The sequence below is a fragment of the Peromyscus leucopus genome, chromosome 7 (genome assembly GCF_004664715.2).
Source record: "Peromyscus leucopus breed LL Stock chromosome 7, UCI_PerLeu_2.1, whole genome shotgun sequence".
Classification (NCBI taxonomy): Eukaryota; Metazoa; Chordata; class Mammalia; order Rodentia; family Cricetidae; genus Peromyscus; species Peromyscus leucopus.
The window spans coordinates 55,739,918-55,760,745 of NC_051069.1; the positions used below are offsets into that span (position 1 = coordinate 55,739,918).

The window sequence follows — 20,828 nt, forward strand, 5'->3', positions numbered from 1 at the left end:
CATATTCTGAGCTCAAAGATGCTGACAAAGCTGTGAATTACATCTTGGGAAAGTGTCAACTCTATTACTCAAATCCTAAGTAGGATGCTGAGGGTGAACCCTCGGTCAGCACCCTATACATTCTGGAAGTGCTTACTGCTATGGTTTAATATGCTCTCCAGACTTCAGTACTACAAACGTCATCCACAAAGTCACACATATCAACAGCATGGGCACTGCATCATGACGTCAGCCCTCATGAATGGGTTAATCTATTCATGGGCTTGGTGGATCCATGAGTTTTACAGGAAGCGGCTCTGTTATGTATGAACGAAAGCTAGCACATTCACTACCTCACTGTGCCATGCCATCTGACACATCAGAACCCTGAAGGAAGACTCTCATTAGATGCTGGCACCATGTTCTCTGGCCTTCCTAGCTTCCAGTACTGTGAGTTCAAAAAATTTTTATAGTTTATAAATGATGTGGTCTCAGGCATTTTGATACAGCAACAGAAAAGAGACTAAAAAGCTCAGGAAATCCTGTTACCTGTAAATGTTTTAAAAATACAGCTAAGTTTTAAGTTAATTTTATTCCTCTGAAGGACTCCCATTTGAAATGTTACATTTCCATAGAAAGTGTTCACAATCCCTACTACTTATTTATTTCTTTTTACTGGTGATAGGGATGAATCTCACACCCTCACACACACTAGTTAGGCATTCAACCACTGACTATGCCCTCAGCCCCAGCTCCTACCCCTTTAAAAAGACTAATAAGAAACTAAGGTTAGTGGCTTCTATCCCAACGGACTCAATATAAAAAGTATTTTCATTATATGTTCAGTTAAAAGGGGAACCGAGATGAACCAGATGATCTAAGAATCAGGAAGTATTTCTTTCTAGCACATTCTTTTCTATTTTAACAGCACTTTGTAAGATGAATACAAATGGAATAAATGTAAGTGAACCAACCCTAACTAGTTGTTTTTTCCCTTAAATTTCAGAACACAGCCTACAGAGAGCACAGCAGGTGCATCTTGGCACATTACTAGCGCTGGTTTTGAAGGGCTCAGAAGCTTTCCGATTTTAACCATTCACTGGCCATGCAAAATGTTATGATAACCTGGACCCTGGAAAAGACACTGGCTGGCACAAAGTCAAGAGTTCAAGGCAGAAACATGTTCAAATTCCAGTACTACCATGTGACCTTGAATCTGGTCTCAGTCTCCTCATTTGTAAACTAGGAGATGACAGTGTAAGCACAGTACATTGTACAAAATGTACAGTACACAGTACAAAAATAATTCAATAAATATTTCCTTCACACACACCTCACTGACTGCACAGGAAACTCTGTGGTCAGAGACCAGACCTCTTCCATACGTGTACTCCTAGTAAAAAGCAGGATGCTCACCACAATAGCCACAAAAACTGCCAATGGAAAGTAATCTAGACAAAACCTTGGGAGCCAATAATGTGTGAAATAACCATGAAATGGTGGCAGTAATCAAAACATAAACACACAACCAGAAAACTAGAGTGTACATTTCAATCATGATTTCAGCAAGCACTAGACAGAGGCCCGGAACTTCAGTAAGCAGTTTCAAACCTTCCTTTCCTGACACTCAAGGAGACTAACTCAGAAATAACCCTAGATGTTATTTTCATTAGTGAGGACTCTGAGTCTGCCCCACCACACGGTCAAATACATTCCAACAAGGGCAGAAGAGAGAACGGCAATGACAGCCACACACTTGTCACTGACGTGAGCTGAGCTCCAATCAACCAAGGGCAGCCAGAGGCTTCACTCCCAGCCAAACCCTTGGGCAAGCTGTCCAAATATATCCACTGGCTCTTCTGGTTCACAAACCAACCTATGGCCACAATACACTACAGCCAGAAAATTACCTCTCGAACTTCATCGTCTTCTTCGTTGGTATTTCTCTGTCTGCTTTCTCTGAAACGCCGGACCTAGACCACAATAAAGAAAGTTAGAGCTGGGTAGTGGTGGTGCATGCCTTTAATCCCAGCACTCAGGAGGCAGAGGTAGGCAGATCTCTGTGAGTTGAGGCCAGCCTGGTCTACAGAGCGAGATCCAGGAAAGGCACATAGCTACACAGAGAAACCCTGTCTTGAAAAACCAAAAAAAAAAAAAAAAAGTTATTTAAAAAAGATAGAAAGTTAGACACTGTGTATGTCCTCACAGCAGAGCCAATCAGAATACAGGTGACAGAAGGACAGAGTCATGGGCAACTTGATGGTTTTTTGTTCTGTGCAACTGAAAGACTGAAGCATCCACTAGAACTCTACCAGAAGAGCAGGACAGAGAATGGGTGTTTTGCTTGGGAGATCTGTTCATCATATACAAGGAAGACACTGTGAGCTGTGGACATCTGAAACTCAGAGGAAAGGCTTGGGAGAGAATTGTGAAAAGTCACCACCAAAGCCAAGAAGCTGAATGAAATTAGAAAGCAGGGATGTAGATGGAGGGGGTCCAAGGACTGAGCCCTGGAGAGCCTAGCTTAAAAGGACGGAGAAATGAAAGTTACCAGGAAAGAAAATTCTCCATCAAGGAGCGAAGACAGCAGCCCTCACATGTGGAGTCCTGTAAGACCTCTAAGTTCAAAGTGCCTCGATAAGAAGAAGTTTGGCAGCAGTCAAAGTAGGTAAATGAGTCACAGAAAACCGTGACAAGAGCAGCTTCACTGGAACCGTGGGTCAAAAACCAGCATGGGAGCCAGGCATGGTGATACCCATCTTGAATCTCAGCACTTGGGAGGCAGAAGCAAGTGGATCCCTGTGACTTCAAGGTCAGTCTGGTCTACATAGTGAGTTCTAGGGCAGCCAAGACTACATAGAGAGACCATGTCTCAAAAAAAAAAAGGCTGACACAGTAAGGCATGGTGCTGTGGGCACCAAGAGCTGTCATTCACAGAGAATGCAGGTGGAGCAGGCAAAACTAGAGGGCGCTGGGTCAGGTAGGAAGCAAACGGCTAGCCATTGTTTTGATCCTCACAACTGTGGAGGAGATTCTATTATTCATCCATTTTACAGATAAGGCACAGAAGCGTAGAGAATTCAAGGATCAGCACACAGATGAGGCTTTTGACTGAGCACAGACAATGTAGTTCGGAGGCCATGTTCTTGGCTACCATGACATAGAGACACAAAGACACAGACATACACACTGTGCAGCTCAGAAGTCAGTCAGTGTCACTAAAGACAAAACAACCAAGCCAACACATCTAGAGTCACAGAGTGGCACTGGGCACGCACCTGCTCTGACTTGAACAGCACTTGGCAATGAACATGCTATTTACATATAACAGCAAAGCTTTAAGAGGGCCATGCTAAATGCATTAAGATGAAAGGTGAGGAACTATGCTTACAAAATAGTGTTTTGTCCTATAGAGAAGGTAATCCAAATCTGTAACCATGATGCCTGTCAGTATGTTTGGAACCTCCAAGTATCTACTCACACTCATGTGTGTGATGAAAATGAGTGTGTCAGTGTGTATGGCTCTGCATCCTTAGAGTCCTGTTTGCCTGTGACATCATACTGAAAATACTTTTCCATGTCTTCCAAACACATACTTTGTTTATTTGAGACAGGGTCTCATGCTGGCCTAAAAACCATTATGTACTGAGGATGGCCCTGAACTCCTGATCCTCCTAAATCCACCTTCTAAACACGGGGGTTACAGGCATGCCACTGCACCTGACCAAAATCCTAATAGCTCACAGCTATGAAAACTTGAGATTTCTACATGACAGTGCTCAGTGAGACAAGGTTCCCAGCTATTCCCCACTGAGGACAGCACCAGCAGTAATTGTTCTGTCTTGCGGTTTTTCAGGACAATCCCCAGGCCACGCTATGGAAGGACTTTCTCAGCTTCCCAGTGCCCACAGCCACGCTGCTCTCACGACGCTGTCCCAGCACGTCTCTCCAGCAGTGAAGTCAAATTGGACAAATAGAATCCATTTAATATTAATGGCCTTGGTTGACTGTGATTAAATACCACCTTCTCAAGCTTGTTAGACATTTCTATTTCCTTGTGAACTCCCTTTTCATGTCTTTTGTTCACGGCTCTACTGAAATGTTTAATGTTTTCTAAAGCTTTATACGAGCCTTTTAATACGATATTGAAAATGTTAGCCTTTTCTTTTGTACAGTCACAAACATTTTCTCCATGTTCACACCCTTTAATTTTTCTTTTTGACATGCCAATATTTATATTTCGATGTAACCCCATGGAAGCCTTTTCTCTGTCGCTCCCTGACATGCAGAGGGAAACATGCTCTAGGTGAGAGACTAACGAAGAAGTAAAGGGGCAGCAAGTCTTGTCTTCAAGCTTCACTCTGAAGCACTCTCGGGAGCTCTGACAGACACTGTCTCTGGATAGAGGCCACCTGGACTCAGCATCAGCCACATGTCAAACTCTCCTGGGTGCTGCCGAGACACTGCCTCACTCACTCCTCATTTTATCCCCTCAACTTCACAGATGAGGACACCAAACACAAAACAAAAGCTGGCTGTCCACCAGCAGCTTACCTCTTCATCGATCTTGTCTTCCAGGGCATCGATATGGCGTTCTTTGAGAAACCGCTGTGTTTTCTCCAGCTGGTACTTCACTAATTCCTCAATGGCATCTTTCTCCTCCTTGTCCACAAACTCTTGAACTGCTTCACCCATCCCTCTTTCTGTCAGCAGTGAGAGCTGAACATTCTGCATAGGAACACACAAGCTGTTCGATGCCCAAGCTCCTCATGCAGTCACTACCCAAGAACGAAAATCAATCTGTTATGGGGAAAGATAAGCTGGGGGTGAGGATCAGCAGGCAGCACTCGGCCAATGGCTAAAAAGTAAAGAGCCAGAAACATGGGAGGGCAGTCAAAGACAGCTGCAGCCTGAGAGGTCTAGATGGCTGAGAGTCCCCACAGAGCCCGGTATGATGACGAGAATGAGGCAAGACCATGGCAGGAGGCAAGATGATGGATGTCAAAGTCTCCCACCTCACCCTGGGGACCTCTGACTATGTTTGATGGTGAGAAGTCTGAGGCTGCAGAGGGCAGTGTCTGTTCATCATCTGGCTCTAACTATGGAGACTGTGAGGGGCTCCAGGCAGCCCCACATAATCACAGGGTTTCAGAAAGGAGACGAGGGAGGCACAGGTGGGAAAATGGACAGAGATGGAACACTGCTGGCTGTGCACATGGACAAAGGAGACTCAGCCAGGACAACTGAGAACTGCTAGAGACTGGAACGTTAAGAAACTGACTCTCCCTCAGAAGTGCCGGAGGGAACGTGGCCCTGCTGACACCTTGCTTTCAGCCCAGAGACCAGTGCCATTTCTAACCTACACAACTGCCAGGTAACAGATCTGTGTTTTTTCAAATAAATATGACTAAAGACGTCCAAGTGGCTTTCCTATCATATGGTTGTCTCAGAAAGAAAAACATGTAACTAAGGAAAAATTACATTCGCACATAAGATAGAAACTTAGGTCAAGACTTAGAACGGAGACAGAAGAGCAGCACAGTGCCATCAATTGTTCTGTTAATTATATCAGAATGTCCACCCGACCCTTTGACACGGTCTACCTCACACTGCGTACTTCACAGAAGCACTGTGGAGTTACTTTACTTAGGGACTGTACACACGCCCCACTAAAATCTGCTGTCAGCCATGCTTAGAGCTGTGAGCTGTAAGGAATCACCTTCTCTGCAGTCTGGAAATACTGCTTCACCAGGTCTTCCACTCTGAGTGTCGTTCCTTCCGAAGCAGGTTTTGTGATAAGTTTCCCAAAGTTGATCTCTTCACCTACAGGAAGGGGGCCAGGAAGAAACAGCAACTTCTATAACACACAAATAGTCAAACTCTCACCATCCTTAGTGGCTCCACATCAATTTTGAGGCAAAAAAAAAGGGGCCTCAAATTTGCTAATTGCCTTGCTGTTATTTTGGGTTTATTCCCTTCTCCACACCGTCCATACACTCTCTCCCCATCTTTGAGGACATGGCTACTGCCACGTCCTGATAAGATTGTCCCAGACCCTTCTCACCACATAGCCCTTCAGAAGTATGAGTCCAATCACTCTCACAAGAACAGAGACATCACTTGCTTCTTCCACTGTGTGACAAATACACTGTGACAGAAAGGGGGCGGGCAGAACTTCCAGGGCCCATGATAAATCAGAGTACCCAAAAAGGCTGCTGACGTCACCACCACACCCAGTTCAAACAGAGGGAGCCAGTTTCACTGACAATGCCTCTTATAGACTGGCTCTCAGCCCTAAGCACCTGTCAGCATTCTGGGCGAGCACTAGCAGGAAGCAGGCTCAACGCACTTCTGCTGACTTCCTGTGCAGGGCAGTCAACCAAAGCGCAGCAGACACACAACAGTGCCCTCAATGCAGAGACCACCTGGTGCACTGCATCTCTTGCCAGATGGACAAATACCTTTTTAAGTTCCAAAAGCGTTGATACTTCTTTTAAATACAATGACTACTCTGTATTTGCCAGACACTGCGTTCAGGCCATTTACAAAACAAGTCCAGTTTTATGCATGAGGGATCTTAACAGTGGAGAAGCTATTAATTTACACCATGTCACATATGTAATAAAGTGGTCAAAATAAGAGACTCAGTTAAGACACACCCACGTGACATCATTTCCACCAAACAATTCAAATTTAAATAAAAAAGTATTCCTAGGCCAAAACCTACTGGGGATAAAACTCAAACAGGACAAGGTTCTTGTCAAGGAACCAACAAGAAGTAAGTGACAAAACTCACATCCAACACAGTTCTTGCATGTGGCTTTCTGTTCCCATAGCAACACTGTATGACCTACACTTCAATATCTGAAAGATGGCTTCAGGTTGAATTCACAGCATTTGTAAGTTACTTTTTTTTTTTTTTTTTTTTTTTGGTTTTTCGAGACAAGGTTTCTCTGTGTAGCTTTGCGCCTTTTCCTGGAACTCACTTGGTAGCCCAGGCTGGCCTCGAACTCACAGAGATCCGCCTGCCTCTGCCTCCCGAGTGCTGGGATTAAAGGCGTGCGCCACCACTGCCTGGCTGTAAGTTACTTTTTTAAGGATTTTATTTATTTTTTCCTAATGTGTATGAACATTTGCCTGAATGCATGCCTGTGTACCATGTATAAGGAGTGCTCAGAGGCCAGAGGAGGCATTGGATCTCCTGGAACTGCAGTTAGAGACAGTTGTGAGCCACCATGTGAGTGCTGGGAACTGAACCTGAGTCCTCTAGAAGAGCAACCAGTAATCTTAACCTCTGAGCCATCTCTCCCAACCCATTATTCTTAATTTTTACCACTGCTGAAAAGTTTCTTACTAGTTATAAAGGGAAGGACTTTCTATAATGAACATGATTGATACTTCTTATGAAAAAGTATTATTTTAGTTGATGACTTTGTTCTATGGTTAACAGGACACTAAGTGTTTATAAAATTTAATGGAAACGAACTACTCAATCATCAAAAATACCAAACTACAGGACACTTTTGACTTCAAAGTGTCACTACTAAGTCAAAATACTCCATGGTAGGAAATATGTATTGTGAAGAATAGACACCTTAAGTCTGAGTACTGTTACTTAGCACCACTGTCTAAAAAAGCTGTGTCTGCAGACAAAGCCTTCCTCCAAGCCATCATTAATGACCACAACTTTAAAAGCTGAATACAGTTGGGTGGGACAGTGCAAGGCCGCAGTCCCAGCACTCAGGACACTGGAGAAGGATCTAGAGTGTGAGGCCAGAGGCTACAGAAGAACAAGTCAACAAACAACTAGAAAATACCCCAAATGCTCATTTCAAAAGATAAAATATTGCCTTGCATTTTTTTGTCTAACATTACAAATACTAAAATGTCTACTACTATCTTGCATTTACTTTACCAAAGACTGATTTACACAAATCCCACCAGAGCGTTCTTTAACTTTTTAAAATAACGAGTTTACCTGTTTTTTCCTTTTGTTCCCTGTGCCTGAAGAAGTGGATGACATCTTTGGGGTTAGCTACGCGATCCACAAATTTTTGGCTAAAGCGAAGAACACTGAAAGGTTCAAAGCCTCCACTATAGTCCACCTGGAAAGACAGGAAACAGTGTACCAATTTTTGAGAAATGCACCTTTTTTTGCATCCACAGTTTAGAATCTATAGTCTGGTATCTATAGTATTTATATCACTCTAAAAGCTCAATACTTGTATCTTTCCAAACTCATGTTCTATGTGTAATGGTCATGATTATGTTAAACCACTTGTCCTATTGACAGAATCATACTCAGAAGGTGAGGCTTATACAAACACACTTCTTGTTTAAGAGAACAAGGCAATGCCATCCCAGCATGCTGAAATGTACTCTTGTCTCCTGTGACAGCCGAGGTACCATCTGAAAACAAGGTGGGATTCTTAGGTCAATTTTTCAACTTTCAAAATAAAGGGATAAACCCTGTACTGGCTGGTTTTGTGTCAACTTGACACAAGTTAGAGTCATCTGAGTAAGGAGCCTCAGTTGAGGAAATGCCTCCATAAGTTCCAGCTGTAAGGCATTTTCTCAACTGATGACCAATGTGCTTGGGCCCAACCCAAGGTGGGTGATGCCATCCCTTGGCTGGTGGTCCTGGGTTCTATAAGAAAGCAGGCTGAGCAAGCCATGATTAGCAAGCCAGTAAGCAGCTCCCCTCCACGGCCTCTGCATCCGCTCCTGCCTCGAGGTTCCTACCTGTTTGAGTTCCTGCCCTAACTTCCCTCATGAAGAACAGCAGCAATATGGAAGCCACACAAACCCTTCCCCACTTGCTCTGTGGTCATGGTGTTTCGATGCAGCAACAGAAACCTTGACTAAGACTCAAGTAACAAGATAAAACACCCTCAGTACACATGTCAGCTTCTTCATCCGTGTCCCAGGGAGACGTCTCCAGACTGGACCCAGACAAGTGCTAGCACAATGCAGGCAGTGAGGAATTCCACGTCCGGGCTCTGAGAAACGACTACTTAGAGTGCTTTGAATGAGATGTCCCCCATAGTCTCAGGCTTAGCAGGTGTGGCCTCGTTCAAGGAAGTATGTTTCTGGAGGAGGCTTTGAGAGTAAAAGGCCTCAACTACTGCTAAGTGCACTCTCCACTTCACAAGACAGGAGCCCTCAGCTTCTAGGACGACCACCATGCCGGTCACCTGCTGCCTCTGCCCCAGCAGCATGGACTCTAACCCTCTGAAACCAATTTGTCTTTACTGCCGTAATTACTGTGGGAACCGCCTCCGCAATGTGGACGGCACTTTCTGGTAGGAGCGCAGATAAAAAGGCAGGAAGACCATCACTGTGTCCTCACTTGCCCTTCCTCCTTGCTGCTGAGTTGATTCATCCTGTTCCTGCTGCTGTCGAGTCCCTTGCAGCTATTAATCGAGCATGGACTGCAGGCCCGGTGGCTCTCCAGGAGCCCTCCAGTCTTCTCCGGATTGCAGTGAGGAGGCACTAGCCTCCTGGACTGTGCAATCACAGGGTTCTTGGCCTCTGCAGTGTGAGGCTGTGACTACTCTGACCACCGAGGCACCAGCCTCCTAGACTGAGCACCATCAGGTTTCTCAGCCCCTCGGGTGTATCCCAGGACTTCTCAAATGGTAATGTGCAGATAAATCTCTTGGGGACCTTGTCAGAAGGCAGCAGGGCAATGTGGGAATTCCACATTTTAAACACTGGTGACGCTTAAGGCCACACTTCCTGAGCATCGGGACTTACAGGTAAATAAGGAGTCACTACCAAATGCTGTTAAAACCTTAATATGCCTAGACTGAAAAGAAAGCTAAGAGTCAGGAGGAGCTGGAGATAGCTCAGGGAGGGCCTGAGTAACTCAGGGTCAAAACTGAGGTGAACTCAAAATTAAAGGTTACCTGCTCCATCAGAGCTTGATGATGGTGACCTGCCTGAGGAACAGAATGTCAGGAATGCAGGCTATGTGTGTCTGAGCACATGGATGATAGTCAGAGAAACACAGCAGGGCTGGCGGGAAGGAAGACGCTTTGGGACAAATGGAAGGCCCGCTCCTCTCTGTTTATATCAGGGTGGGAAAGGCAGGCCGACAGTGCAGCGCACACAGCAACCAGAACAAGAAATCCACACAGGGCAGAGAGAATGTAATGAAACCTTTTAGGTTCAGATAACACAAACCATTGGCCGTGGGGCACTGGAGCAGGGGGAGTGAGACTAGAAGGGATTCCTCCCTGAAGCCTCAGCAAGGCCAAAGTGCCCGGAGTGGAGCACAGGCAAGAAACAAATCATTTAGGAAATGACAGACTATGAATAAAGTACCAGACCTACCAAATTCACCTGAGATTACGTCAAGCCGCATGGCTTCCCATTTCAGCCTCTGGGGAGACTATTCTCACTACTTCAAGCACTTAACTTACTACTTTTCAGAAAAGCACGTAAAGTCTGCGTTATTATGAAAACTAGTGAGGGTGAATTCACAAAGGACCTACCCGTAGTCGGATAAGAGGCTTCTCTGGCTGTAGAGGATTCCCCAGCCGTTCGCGCTCAGCATTTTCAAGCATTCCTTCAATCTCAAATGAAATGGCAAAGTGTTAAATTCTGTGTAAATTGGTTAACATAGTTTATATTACTGCTACTGATGGACTGGCCTGACTCCATCTTAAGGATGGAGGCCATTTAGTTATAAGGTCAGAACAAGTTCATTACTGTTTGCTGCCAAAGTTGACCATGCTTTTTTAACTGTTTCTGGAATGTGACTTGCTCCCCACCCCATGGAGTTGACTCACATACTGAATACACCCTGATAAGATCAGATGGTCTGCCAAATTATGTTAAAATATTCAGTTCCTACGTAGCCAAAATTCCTCTGGAAATCCTCCATTCCTCGAAAACCCCTTCACATTGCAGTTTGGGGACTATATAAACCCTACACTCTCCTGTGCTCAATTCTATTTTCAAACCCCACTTCAGGGAGATAGCCCTATCTGGCAGAAAATAAATCTTGCTTGATCTGATCAAGGAATGGGCAATGGTCTTTACTCTGTTCAGTGGGATTAACACCACGGAATTTGGCAAAACTCCATGGCCACCGTGGCTTCCCACGTCACTGGCAGCATCTTCTGAACACCCCTTGCCATGCCATCACCAACACCACCCCTTAGCATTTTTCTTTTTCAAACTTTCTCAGCAATTTTTCTATCTCTAATGTAACTCCTTCACAAGAAAATGTAAACGCTGATTCTGTTCCAATTTGCTACTCATGTTTCAACATGGGCTCCCTCGCCTTAACTTTAAGCCAAATGAATCAAGGTTTTCAGTGGCATCATAGACTGCAGAGATCTATAGGATCTTGGAATGTTTACCTCGGAAAAGTTCAAGTAAACAAGATGAGTGTTTCTAATACCTGAAGCTGCCTCGTGCTGTACCAGGTCAAGCTTATGAAGTCTCAGAGATCCAAAAGCAAAAGCACTTGTCCTATATTGTCTCAGAGAGAGAGAGCCAAGGTCTAAGAGGCAGATTTTCATTCCAACATGTCTTCCTAATGGCTGCAGTAGTTTGTCAGCCTGAGCTCCTCTCCAAGTCTGAGATTTTATAATGCTCTACTACTCTTCCTGCCTCCACCTGCCGCACTCTGGGATTACAGGCGTGCAGCACCATGCCCAGCTCCTCAGCAGCGACTTTACCTCAGCAGTATCTGGTGCTGCTGCCAGAAAGCCTACGGACACGGGGAACTTGAAAAGCAGGTAGTACAATCGAGAGAGTGGTGTGGAATGTCTTACAGTCTGCAGCCACCTGTGCTGGTGACTGACTGCTCCTGGCCACAGAGAGCTTCAAGAGTGAGGTCTGCTCAGACAGTCTGCAGTTCCGCGAGCATGCATGAGCACCCATGAGCCAGGCAGCACAAGGGTACACAGAAGAGCTAGGTGGCTGGGCACAGCGGCACCCTGGGTCCCCACATTCCAGAGGCACAAAGACAGAGTTTAAGGTGTCAGAGTGAGCTCTAGGCCAGCTTAACAACAGAACAAGTCTGTTTAAAAAAGAAAAAAGTTTAAAATACAAAACACTTCACACATGGCCTTGTCCTCACAGGCGTGACGATAACAACATGACTACTGACCATATCGGAACGGCCAAGATGCACACAGCTTGAGTCTCTGCTGCTAGCAACCACTCTCCTCTCTGGGTTCTTATGACTCTCCTAAGGGTGGGGCATGCTGGGAATCCTGGCACTTGAGAGGGACAGGCAGGAGGTTCACAGCGAACTCACATTCCTGACTAGCCAGGCCTCAAGTCAAGAACCCATCTCAAAAAAGAAAAAAGAAAAAAAGAAAGCAAACAAAATTGGAATTTAGGAGCAGGGGTTGCAGCGGAGGTGATTTCAACCCTCAGAGAACAGTTCACAGCCTGTCTTATCACGACTGTGGGGAAAGGGATCGTGATGGCTTGTTTTACATCAACTTGACACGGCTAGAGTATTCTGGGGAGAACCGCAAGTAGACAGGCCTACAGCCCTAGTCAGCCGGATCTGGGAAGCCAGTCACTGTGGAACTGCACACACTAAAGCTTTTCAGTTCCGCAAATCACACATGTTGCTCCTTCAGCTGTGACACTGGCCAGCTGCCTAATCTGAGGTCCAGTTTGTGGCAGAGAACATGGATTAGGAGGCTAATGCAGTCAATGGCAGAGAAATTGTCTAACATCTGTAAAGCCCTGGATTCAATTCCTTGAAATAACAACAGGAAAAGGAGGAAGAGGAGGAGGGAACAAAGGAAGAAAAAAAAAGAGAAAATGGGAGGTAGAACCTATCCACATACAGCACTGTGAACGGATTAAATGATACCTGGAGGCAGCACACAGAGGCAGTTAGTACGCACCACTGACCGTCATCATCCCATTTCTTACCTTCCATGAGACTACAAAGTAAAGGCAAAGCTGGCAGCAGCATATGGACTGAGAATGTCAGCAGTTCAGGCTGTCAAGCTGCCGGTCTGTATGTGATAAACTGCACAGCCCAACTACGGCAGGGCACCCAGAACCTCGGAGGCTGAGGGAGGACAGCCAGCTACAGCACAAAGGAGGCTCAGTTTTATTTGGAGTAGTTTTCAGGGTGGAAGGAATGTGTAATGGAGATAAGGTGTGGGACCATAGTGTCCTCCCATCTCCAAAGTCAATGTCTGCCTTCACAAGGAAGATGAACCAGCTATCAAACACAGATCAAAGTGAGGAGATGGATGGGTATGCTCTTGAAAAGAAGTTCTGGGAGAATCAACTAACATCTTCTTTGGATCTATCATTCTTCTATGTAAAAAAAAAATCTACTTAGACTTCCCCCTCTAAGGCTCAGGGGACATCGAAGAAGAAGGTGCAGAAGAATGTAAGAGCCAGAAGACAAGAATGGCTGCAAAGAATCACCTTGTGGGCGTAACATAACTATTACGATCATAAACTCACTGCGGCTGCATCAGGCTTGCACAAGACCAATAGTTAGTCATAGATCAACTGCTGGATACTGACGGATTCTGGGGAAGGCAGGGCAGTCATCTTCAGAGCCCACCAGGCACCAGGGCAAAGCAGATGGCCCCATTTAAACTCAATGAGTCACAAAGCAAAAGACACAAATGTGGAAAGACTTTGGGGGAGGGGCTGTCAAGGGGAAAGGGAGAGAAGGGGGACATTATATACATGTGTGAAATTGTCAAGGAACAAATTTAATCGGTAAATAATCTACTTAAAAAAGGAAAGAGCTCACTTCCTGAGCGCCAGCGGGGCTGCAGCTTCCCTCTGCTCTGCGCAGCCCTGTGACGGAAGCTCAGTGAGTTCTCAAACCGCACGGACAGCACTGCTGTTCTGAGAGAGGTACCTTCTCCAAGCAGAAGCTCTGGATCGCCTGGGTCACCTTAGGGTTGTCGGGGTTGAAGAGGCTCGGGTGGTTAGCCAGAACCACGTCCTCCATGAAGAACTGGCGCACTGTGCGGAGAGGCAGCTTCTGCATGTTCATCTTCCTGCCTTTAATGCGCAGCAAACCCACGTGTCTGCGGAGGAACCGGGAGCTCAGGCACAAAGGAGACGTCCTCAGCAGGACGGACACATCACAGCTATCAGCCAGACGTGGGGCACATGCCTGTGATCCCAGCACCCAGGAGACCGAGGCAGGGGCACAACAAGTTAGAGGCCAGCTGCGACCCTTCTTAAACAAACAAAAGGCTCCATTTTTCTTAGTTCTTATAAAATACTCTTAAAAATAGATGTTTCTGTCAATTTAACTTTAATTTTTTTATAGTAGAAAATGGCAAACATTCTTCATTGTAAGAATAAAATGTACTCCCCTATCATCTCCCGTCTGAACACATAGAGTTTCCTAAAGGAAGAAACCTCACAGCAGAATACTAAAATGCTATCCAGACAATGACAGAGCCCCAGGGAAACCCACAAGCACACACTCCACTGCCATGCTCTTTATCCCAACGTTAAGATAACCATCCAAACCTGAGCAGATCACTGGGTAAGACCTTCCACAGAAGCCCAGTTCACGAAATGTCAACAACTTAAATCGAATTAGAAAGCTAGGCACCATAACACTTTCTTGAATCCCAGCACTTGGAGGCAAAGACAGGAGGACCATGAGTTCGAGGGCAGCCTGTCCATACTGTGAGACACCATCTTAAAAGCCACCTCCCAGCATGGACCCGAAAGAAAGTAGATATGCCCCAACAGTATATTTATAACCAGAAAAGGCTCGGCTAAGTGACTTTATGAGAATGTGCTTATGCAGAGACTTTGCCAACTGCCATTTGAGCTGCCCAAATCTGAATCTAATCACATCTGAGTGGAAATTCCAGGAGTGACCTTGTGCAGCTGCAGAACTGTAGGCTAGAGAGAAGCAGACATCCGGAACATCGACTTGAGGAAGGCCCTGCGTGAGCCAAGGCTGACCTGGGATGTTTACCCCAAACGGCTGTAACCACAGCTCCATTAGAAGAGTGAGACAGACCATGGTGGCTCACATGACTGCTCTCTGTGGTGGTCACCCTGTGTTCCCTGTCACAGAGGAAGAGGAAAAAAAGATCTGAGGCCCAGAAGAGACCTTGGCAATTAACTAGTTCAGCCTCTGCCTTTCCTCGGTAACTGAGCAAGACCACGTCCAGGCAAGCTAAACAGAAGTTGTTCAAGACTTACAGAAACTTACAGAACTTACAGAAAAACCATTTCCCCCATTTTATTGTGGGGAAAAAAAATGTATGCACAGCAAAGTCAGAACTTTGGTAGAGAGCTCATTTTACCCAATTCTTGGATTCTACTGTGAGGCATTTTATTAAATTATCTACTCAGCTACCTACCTACCCTTCCCTATTATCTTCCACTGCATTTTGTATATTTGTCTTTCAAAGGGAACTATGGATATCTGTACTCCTTCTCTTAAAGCAGTGTTTGTTTGATTTTTCATTTTTTTATTTACCTAAAAACAAATGAGACAAAGTGGAAAAAAAGGCCTCAAAACCAAAAAAACAGTGCAACTACAATAACCAACCTTCATACACAATGAGACCTCAGGGGAGGAGGGACGGCCAGTGGGTTCAGCACCTGTCTGCAAGCCTGAAGACCTGAGTTCGATTCCCAGAACCTGAGCAAAGTGGAAGAGAACTGATTCCAAAGCTGTCTTCTGACCTCACTGTGGTATACAAGTTTCCTCTCACATACACAGTAATGAATGAAATCTAAAAAACTAAGCTGTTCCCTACTGTCAACACCATGGATGTGGGGTAAGCAGACTACAGCCAGGATATCTTAAGAACTGACTTAGAAATGTAAGTACTCACTTCTTCACAGCTTCTCCGGGGGAAAGGGAAGTCACCACTGAGCTTCCAGGCTGAGACACATAGAAGAGCTGCTGCTCATTTTTCATTGGGCCAATTTTACACTCATGCTCATGGCCCCAGATAACAAGGTCAATGAAGTCATCCAAAAACTGTTCTGGGATGAAGTTGGTATTTCCATGTTTACTCCTACACCAAGATTTAAGAGCAGAATATAAGTTCACAGGAGTAAGGAAAATTCCATCTTAGGTCTACACAGATCTTTTTTCTCTATCCTTGTTAGAAACTGCCCAAGGGATGGGTATTGTATGGAATTCCAAAGCACAGGTTTACAAACTTGCAGGACATAATCAAGTTAGAGGCCTGCCAGGAAGTAGGAAGAGGCCAGGTCTGCACTGAAAGGAGATGACAGAATTTACAGAAGGAAAACAAGATCTGTCCACTGCAAATCCACAAGCAGACCTGATCACACACTGCAAACCCACAAGTGGACCTGATCACACACCACAAACCCACAAGCAGATCTGATCACACATCGCAAACCCACAAGCGGATCTGATCACACACCACAAAAAGAAGACAGATTAAAAAAGTGAGTTAAGAGGGCTGGAGAGATGGTTCAGAGGTTAAGAGCACTGTCTGCTCTTCCAGAGGTCCTGAGTTCAATTCCCAGCAACCACATGGTGGCTCACAACCATCTGTAATGAGATCTGGTGCCCTCTTCTGGCCTGCAGTCATACATGCTGTATACATAATAAATAAATCTTTAAAAAAAAAAAAAATGTGGAAATAAAGTAAAATGCAAAGACTGAAGGACATACACCCAACTGAGCAGTTTTCCAGAACTCTGACAGATGTAATAACAGCAGGTGTCTGAGAATGAGAAGGGGAAGGAATGGATCTAAGTGTCTATAAGAAGCACACACCCAACGGCGAGAAGGAAGTCAGGAATGAAGCAGCACAGCTTTGAACCTGGCATCCTGACTAGATGTGAAAGGCCATGGACTAAAGTCACAGACACTGTAGTCTAATGTGTTCCTCACAGGGATGCAGGTGAGAAGTAACAAAGGTTCTCTGTGCACTTCATACAAACAACAGTAACCACCAGGACAAAAACGGAGTTCAGCGGCAGAGCACTTGATGAGCATGTGCAAGGGGACACATGTGCAATGCACTAATAATCCAGGCTTCTTCTAGGAAAAAAAGTCACAAATATGCAAAAGAGAAGACAAAAATGGACTGTGCAGATCGGGATTAAATTAGAATCAGCATGAACTTATGGTTGTATTTTTTGTGCACACACATACAGTTGAGAAATTAGATATGTTTAAATGTGTAGTTACTATACTTTAACTCTGTTCACTGAGATGGCTTAGAGATCCAGCATCAGCAAGCATACCCAGAGCTCACATAAACGCTACTTCTAAGTACTGCCAATAAAAGCCATCAGAACTCCTTGGAGAAGTGGATGATTCCAAGGTGAGGGCAAGAAAACACAAGATTGGACTGCAGCATCTTGTGAGGTCAAGAATCTAAGGCCATGCTCAACAAATAAACTAATAAACACAAACACACAGATGTGCGTTCTCTCTCTCTCTCTCTCTCTCTCTCTCTCTCTCTCTCTCTCTCTCTCTTCCTCTCCCTCCTCCGCGCCCCCCTGCCCCATAAAGGCCAACAAACAGCACAAGTCTTATACCACAATGCTAACTGCTGGACACAATCACCCTGCAGGCTCAAGTTAGATACAACAGTATCATGGGAAACAAGGAATTCACATGGTTATAAAGTATCTTCCTCAGATACTAATTTCAGAAGAGAAAATGAGAACTGCACTGAGGAGCGAACTGTAGTACACCCCTCAGATCAGATGAGCATCACCATCTTCGGCGGCAGATGTCAGACATAACCCGCGGCGGGGCTCTCCACCTCCCATTATGGCTTAATCTTTTGGAATAATGGGTTTTCCCTCCACCTTTCCCTGTGTGGTGCAAGGTGAGGTGGAAAAAGGAAATGCTCAGCAGTGGTGTAAAGGGTCAAGGAACTCACGCATACCAAAGCACACTTAAGACACAGTCTCCCACTCCTAAGTCTGCCTCCTCAAGAGCTGCACTGACCCAGCACTTAGCCTAAATGACTCAAACACACTGCATGGTCAGGCCCACATCCCTGGAGTCTTCTTCAGATTCCCAGCTCTGTCTCTCTCCCCTTCCGACTTCCTGCAATCACTCCTACCACGGTGTCTCACTTCTCCACTGTAAGGATCACAGGACACACCACGCTTCCTCTGGTTTCCCCTCCTCCCAATCTACCGTGGACTCTATGAACAGAATAAACTATCTACAACCACTAGCAAAGACAGCTGATCTAGCTATGTTTCTGGAAGGGCATTCACACAACATACACAGCACACACAAACACAGATGTATAGAGGAAGTGCTCAGTGCATCAAATTTTATAAAGCATAAAATGTGAAATAAAATGCTCACTGACAGAAGAAAAATACAACTACAGATCAGTAACACTTCTAAGTACCAGGAAGGATGAAGTTCAGTAATGTAATATTAAACACTTGCTATCTAGGATACACGGCGATTCCTAATATACTAAGTATCTTCTGTGGATAATACAGTAAAGCATATGGAATGATTAATTCACAACAAAAATAGTGTTTCCTAAGGGATATGAGGAAGCAGATGGGATGGGGCAGGTTGGCAATGTCCCACTATTCGCTGCAGCAATGCATCTGTTATGGTTACTCTTCTGTCCCAGCCATTCTGGGCAAACATTCTTTCACAGGTATTAATTCTCATCAACTGGCTTCAGTCTGAAGTCACACAAAGCAGTGAAGCCCTCTTGAACTGATCCTGGAGACGGTGAAGGAGTCAGGCCTTTACTAAGGGCCTGTGCAAACAGGTCTTGAGAACCTTGGTGCTTCACTTAGCGTGTTTTTACCTGTTCTGATGAATCACAAATAAGTTAAACCATGAGTGCTCATCTTCCTTTGGTCTCAGCATTGTTACTTTTTTATTGACAAACATCCGATAGAGCCTTTCATCTGGAATGGACCCTGTGGAGGAACACAACACTATTTTAAAACTGTTTTCCTATTGTGTATTTAAAAGGTTGAATAGGTTTTACTTCTAAATTACGTATTTCTCAAAGGACTACATTTTTCTGTTCAGATATAGATCTGAATTCTGGAACCACACGAATAAATGGTATCTACCAACAAATGCTCCAGGCTCATGCACAACAGCATTCAGTTGCAGACAAAGAACACTTTCCACTCTGGGAAACAGGATAATATGTAAAGATTCCCATGCTTACATTCCCACCAGAATGTCTGGTAACATCATCTCTCATCCCTTCACATGAATGTTAAGTAAACGCGCTTTTCAACTCTGATATGCCATATAACATGCACAGAAATGAACACTGAAGGGGAGGGGAGTTTCTAAAATGTACTTTAAGGTATCATACTATTATATATACTGAGTCTGTGCTTTTTAATAATTCAGTGATTTTAAGGAACTCTTCCTATACTCAGAGGCTTGCCTTGGTCTAGTAGAAGACACCAAGAAAGCAAGTAACAAGTAACAAGACAGTAATAAATTGTCATCGTTATGTTAGAAGGAAAGGCCAAGACACGATCACAGAGAGTCACTGTGGAGCTGGGGAGGGCTGAACAAGGCTGCTACTCCACACTCTGACGACAGAAGAAAGCCAGTGACCGGATGCAGAGACAGCTGAGTATATGGAGTAAACAGTGAGGTGGACACAGGACCGGCAAGCCCGGCACACAAGGCCCACAGCACTGGTAGGAAAACCCGCATGCTGAAGAACTGCCAGTGCTGGAGAAATCTGGAGACCGGCTGAGGGAAACCTCCTGTGGCAGCGGCCTCCCGGGACCGAGGATGTGGACATGGCCGGCTGTCAGCGCAAGGGGAACAGGGACCCCACTTCTGCCCAGCAGCCCCAGGTGTGAGAACTAAGGGGGACACGGGGAGTAGGCTCCAGATGGGCATCACTGAAGGGAGAAGGTGGAGGTGGGGCTCCAGAAGAGTCTGAGGGTGCTGAGAACTTGCTGATAACAAAACATATGCTTCAGGTTTAGGACAGAGCAGACGCCAGTTAAGGACAGAACAGGACGGGTAACTCAGAGGAAAATGGATCACTGAAAAGGGGTGCCCCAGATAACAGCCGAGACACAATCAAATGTAAGAACAAGCCATTTTTCAGGAGACACAATACCCAACACTGCAGACACTAAATCCGCCGCCAGTGTCCTTTTAAAAATGTCTATCCCCTTCATGTTCTATCTCAGATTCAAACTTGAAGCACAACAAATGGGCTTCACACATTATTTCTAGCCTCAAAAAGACTTGATATCAAACATACAGAATTTTAAAAGTGTGTTCTTCAAAAACAGTGTTTAGGGGGCTGGAGAGATGGCTCAGATTAAGAGCACTGGCTGCTCTTCCAGAGGTCCTGAGTTCAATTCCCAGCAACCACATGGTGGCTCACAACCATCTAAAATAAGATAAGGTGCCCTCTTCTGGCCTGCAGGCATACATACAGGCAGAACTCTGTATAAATAATAAGTAAATATTTTTTTAAGTGTTTATTTTTTCCTTCATGTATAATAAAGTCTAGCAAAAAGGCTTTCCTACAGAACACTAAAGAAATGGAAAACAGAAGCACCAGGAGTAGTGGCATACACCTTTAATCCCAGCACTCTGGAGGCAGAAGCAGAAGCAGGTTAATTTGAGTTCAGTCTGGTCTAGAGTGAGTTCTAGGACAGCTAGAGCTACATAATGAGGGCCTGCCTTGAAGAAACCAAAAACCAAACAAATAAAAAAAGAAAGGAAGGAAAAAAGGGAGAGAGGGAGGGAAGCAAAGAGGGAGGAAGGGAGGGGGGAGGAAGAGGGAGGGAGGGAGGACAATGAAATTGACAAAGAGTGTGTGTGTGTGTGTGTGTGTGTGTGTGTGTGTGTGTGTGGTGCGTGTGGTGTCATCGGCTCATGTAGC

The 20,828-nt window shown here is 45.1% G+C and overlaps 1 protein-coding gene across 4 annotated transcripts in view; it reads right to left on the reverse strand.

Annotated features, from left to right (window-relative positions):
* Nucleotides 1-20,828, reverse strand: part of Mre11 (MRE11 homolog, double strand break repair nuclease) — a 48,188-nt gene that overhangs the window by 15,725 nt on the left and 11,635 nt on the right. For all 4 annotated transcript variants that reach the window (XM_028859579.2, XM_028859580.2, XM_028859581.2 and 1 more), the window contains 8 exons: nucleotides 18,753-18,867; nucleotides 15,804-15,989; nucleotides 13,847-14,018; nucleotides 10,476-10,556; nucleotides 7,958-8,084; nucleotides 5,699-5,802; nucleotides 4,534-4,707; nucleotides 1,890-1,952 (listed from right to left, as the gene is read on the reverse strand). In XM_028859579.2, coding sequence (XP_028715412.1) covers nucleotides 1,890-1,952; nucleotides 4,534-4,707; nucleotides 5,699-5,802; nucleotides 7,958-8,084; nucleotides 10,476-10,556; nucleotides 13,847-14,018; nucleotides 15,804-15,989; nucleotides 18,753-18,867 — 1,022 coding nt within the window. The remainder of the gene's footprint in view (nucleotides 1-1,889; nucleotides 1,953-4,533; nucleotides 4,708-5,698; nucleotides 5,803-7,957; nucleotides 8,085-10,475; nucleotides 10,557-13,846; nucleotides 14,019-15,803; nucleotides 15,990-18,752; nucleotides 18,868-20,828) is intronic.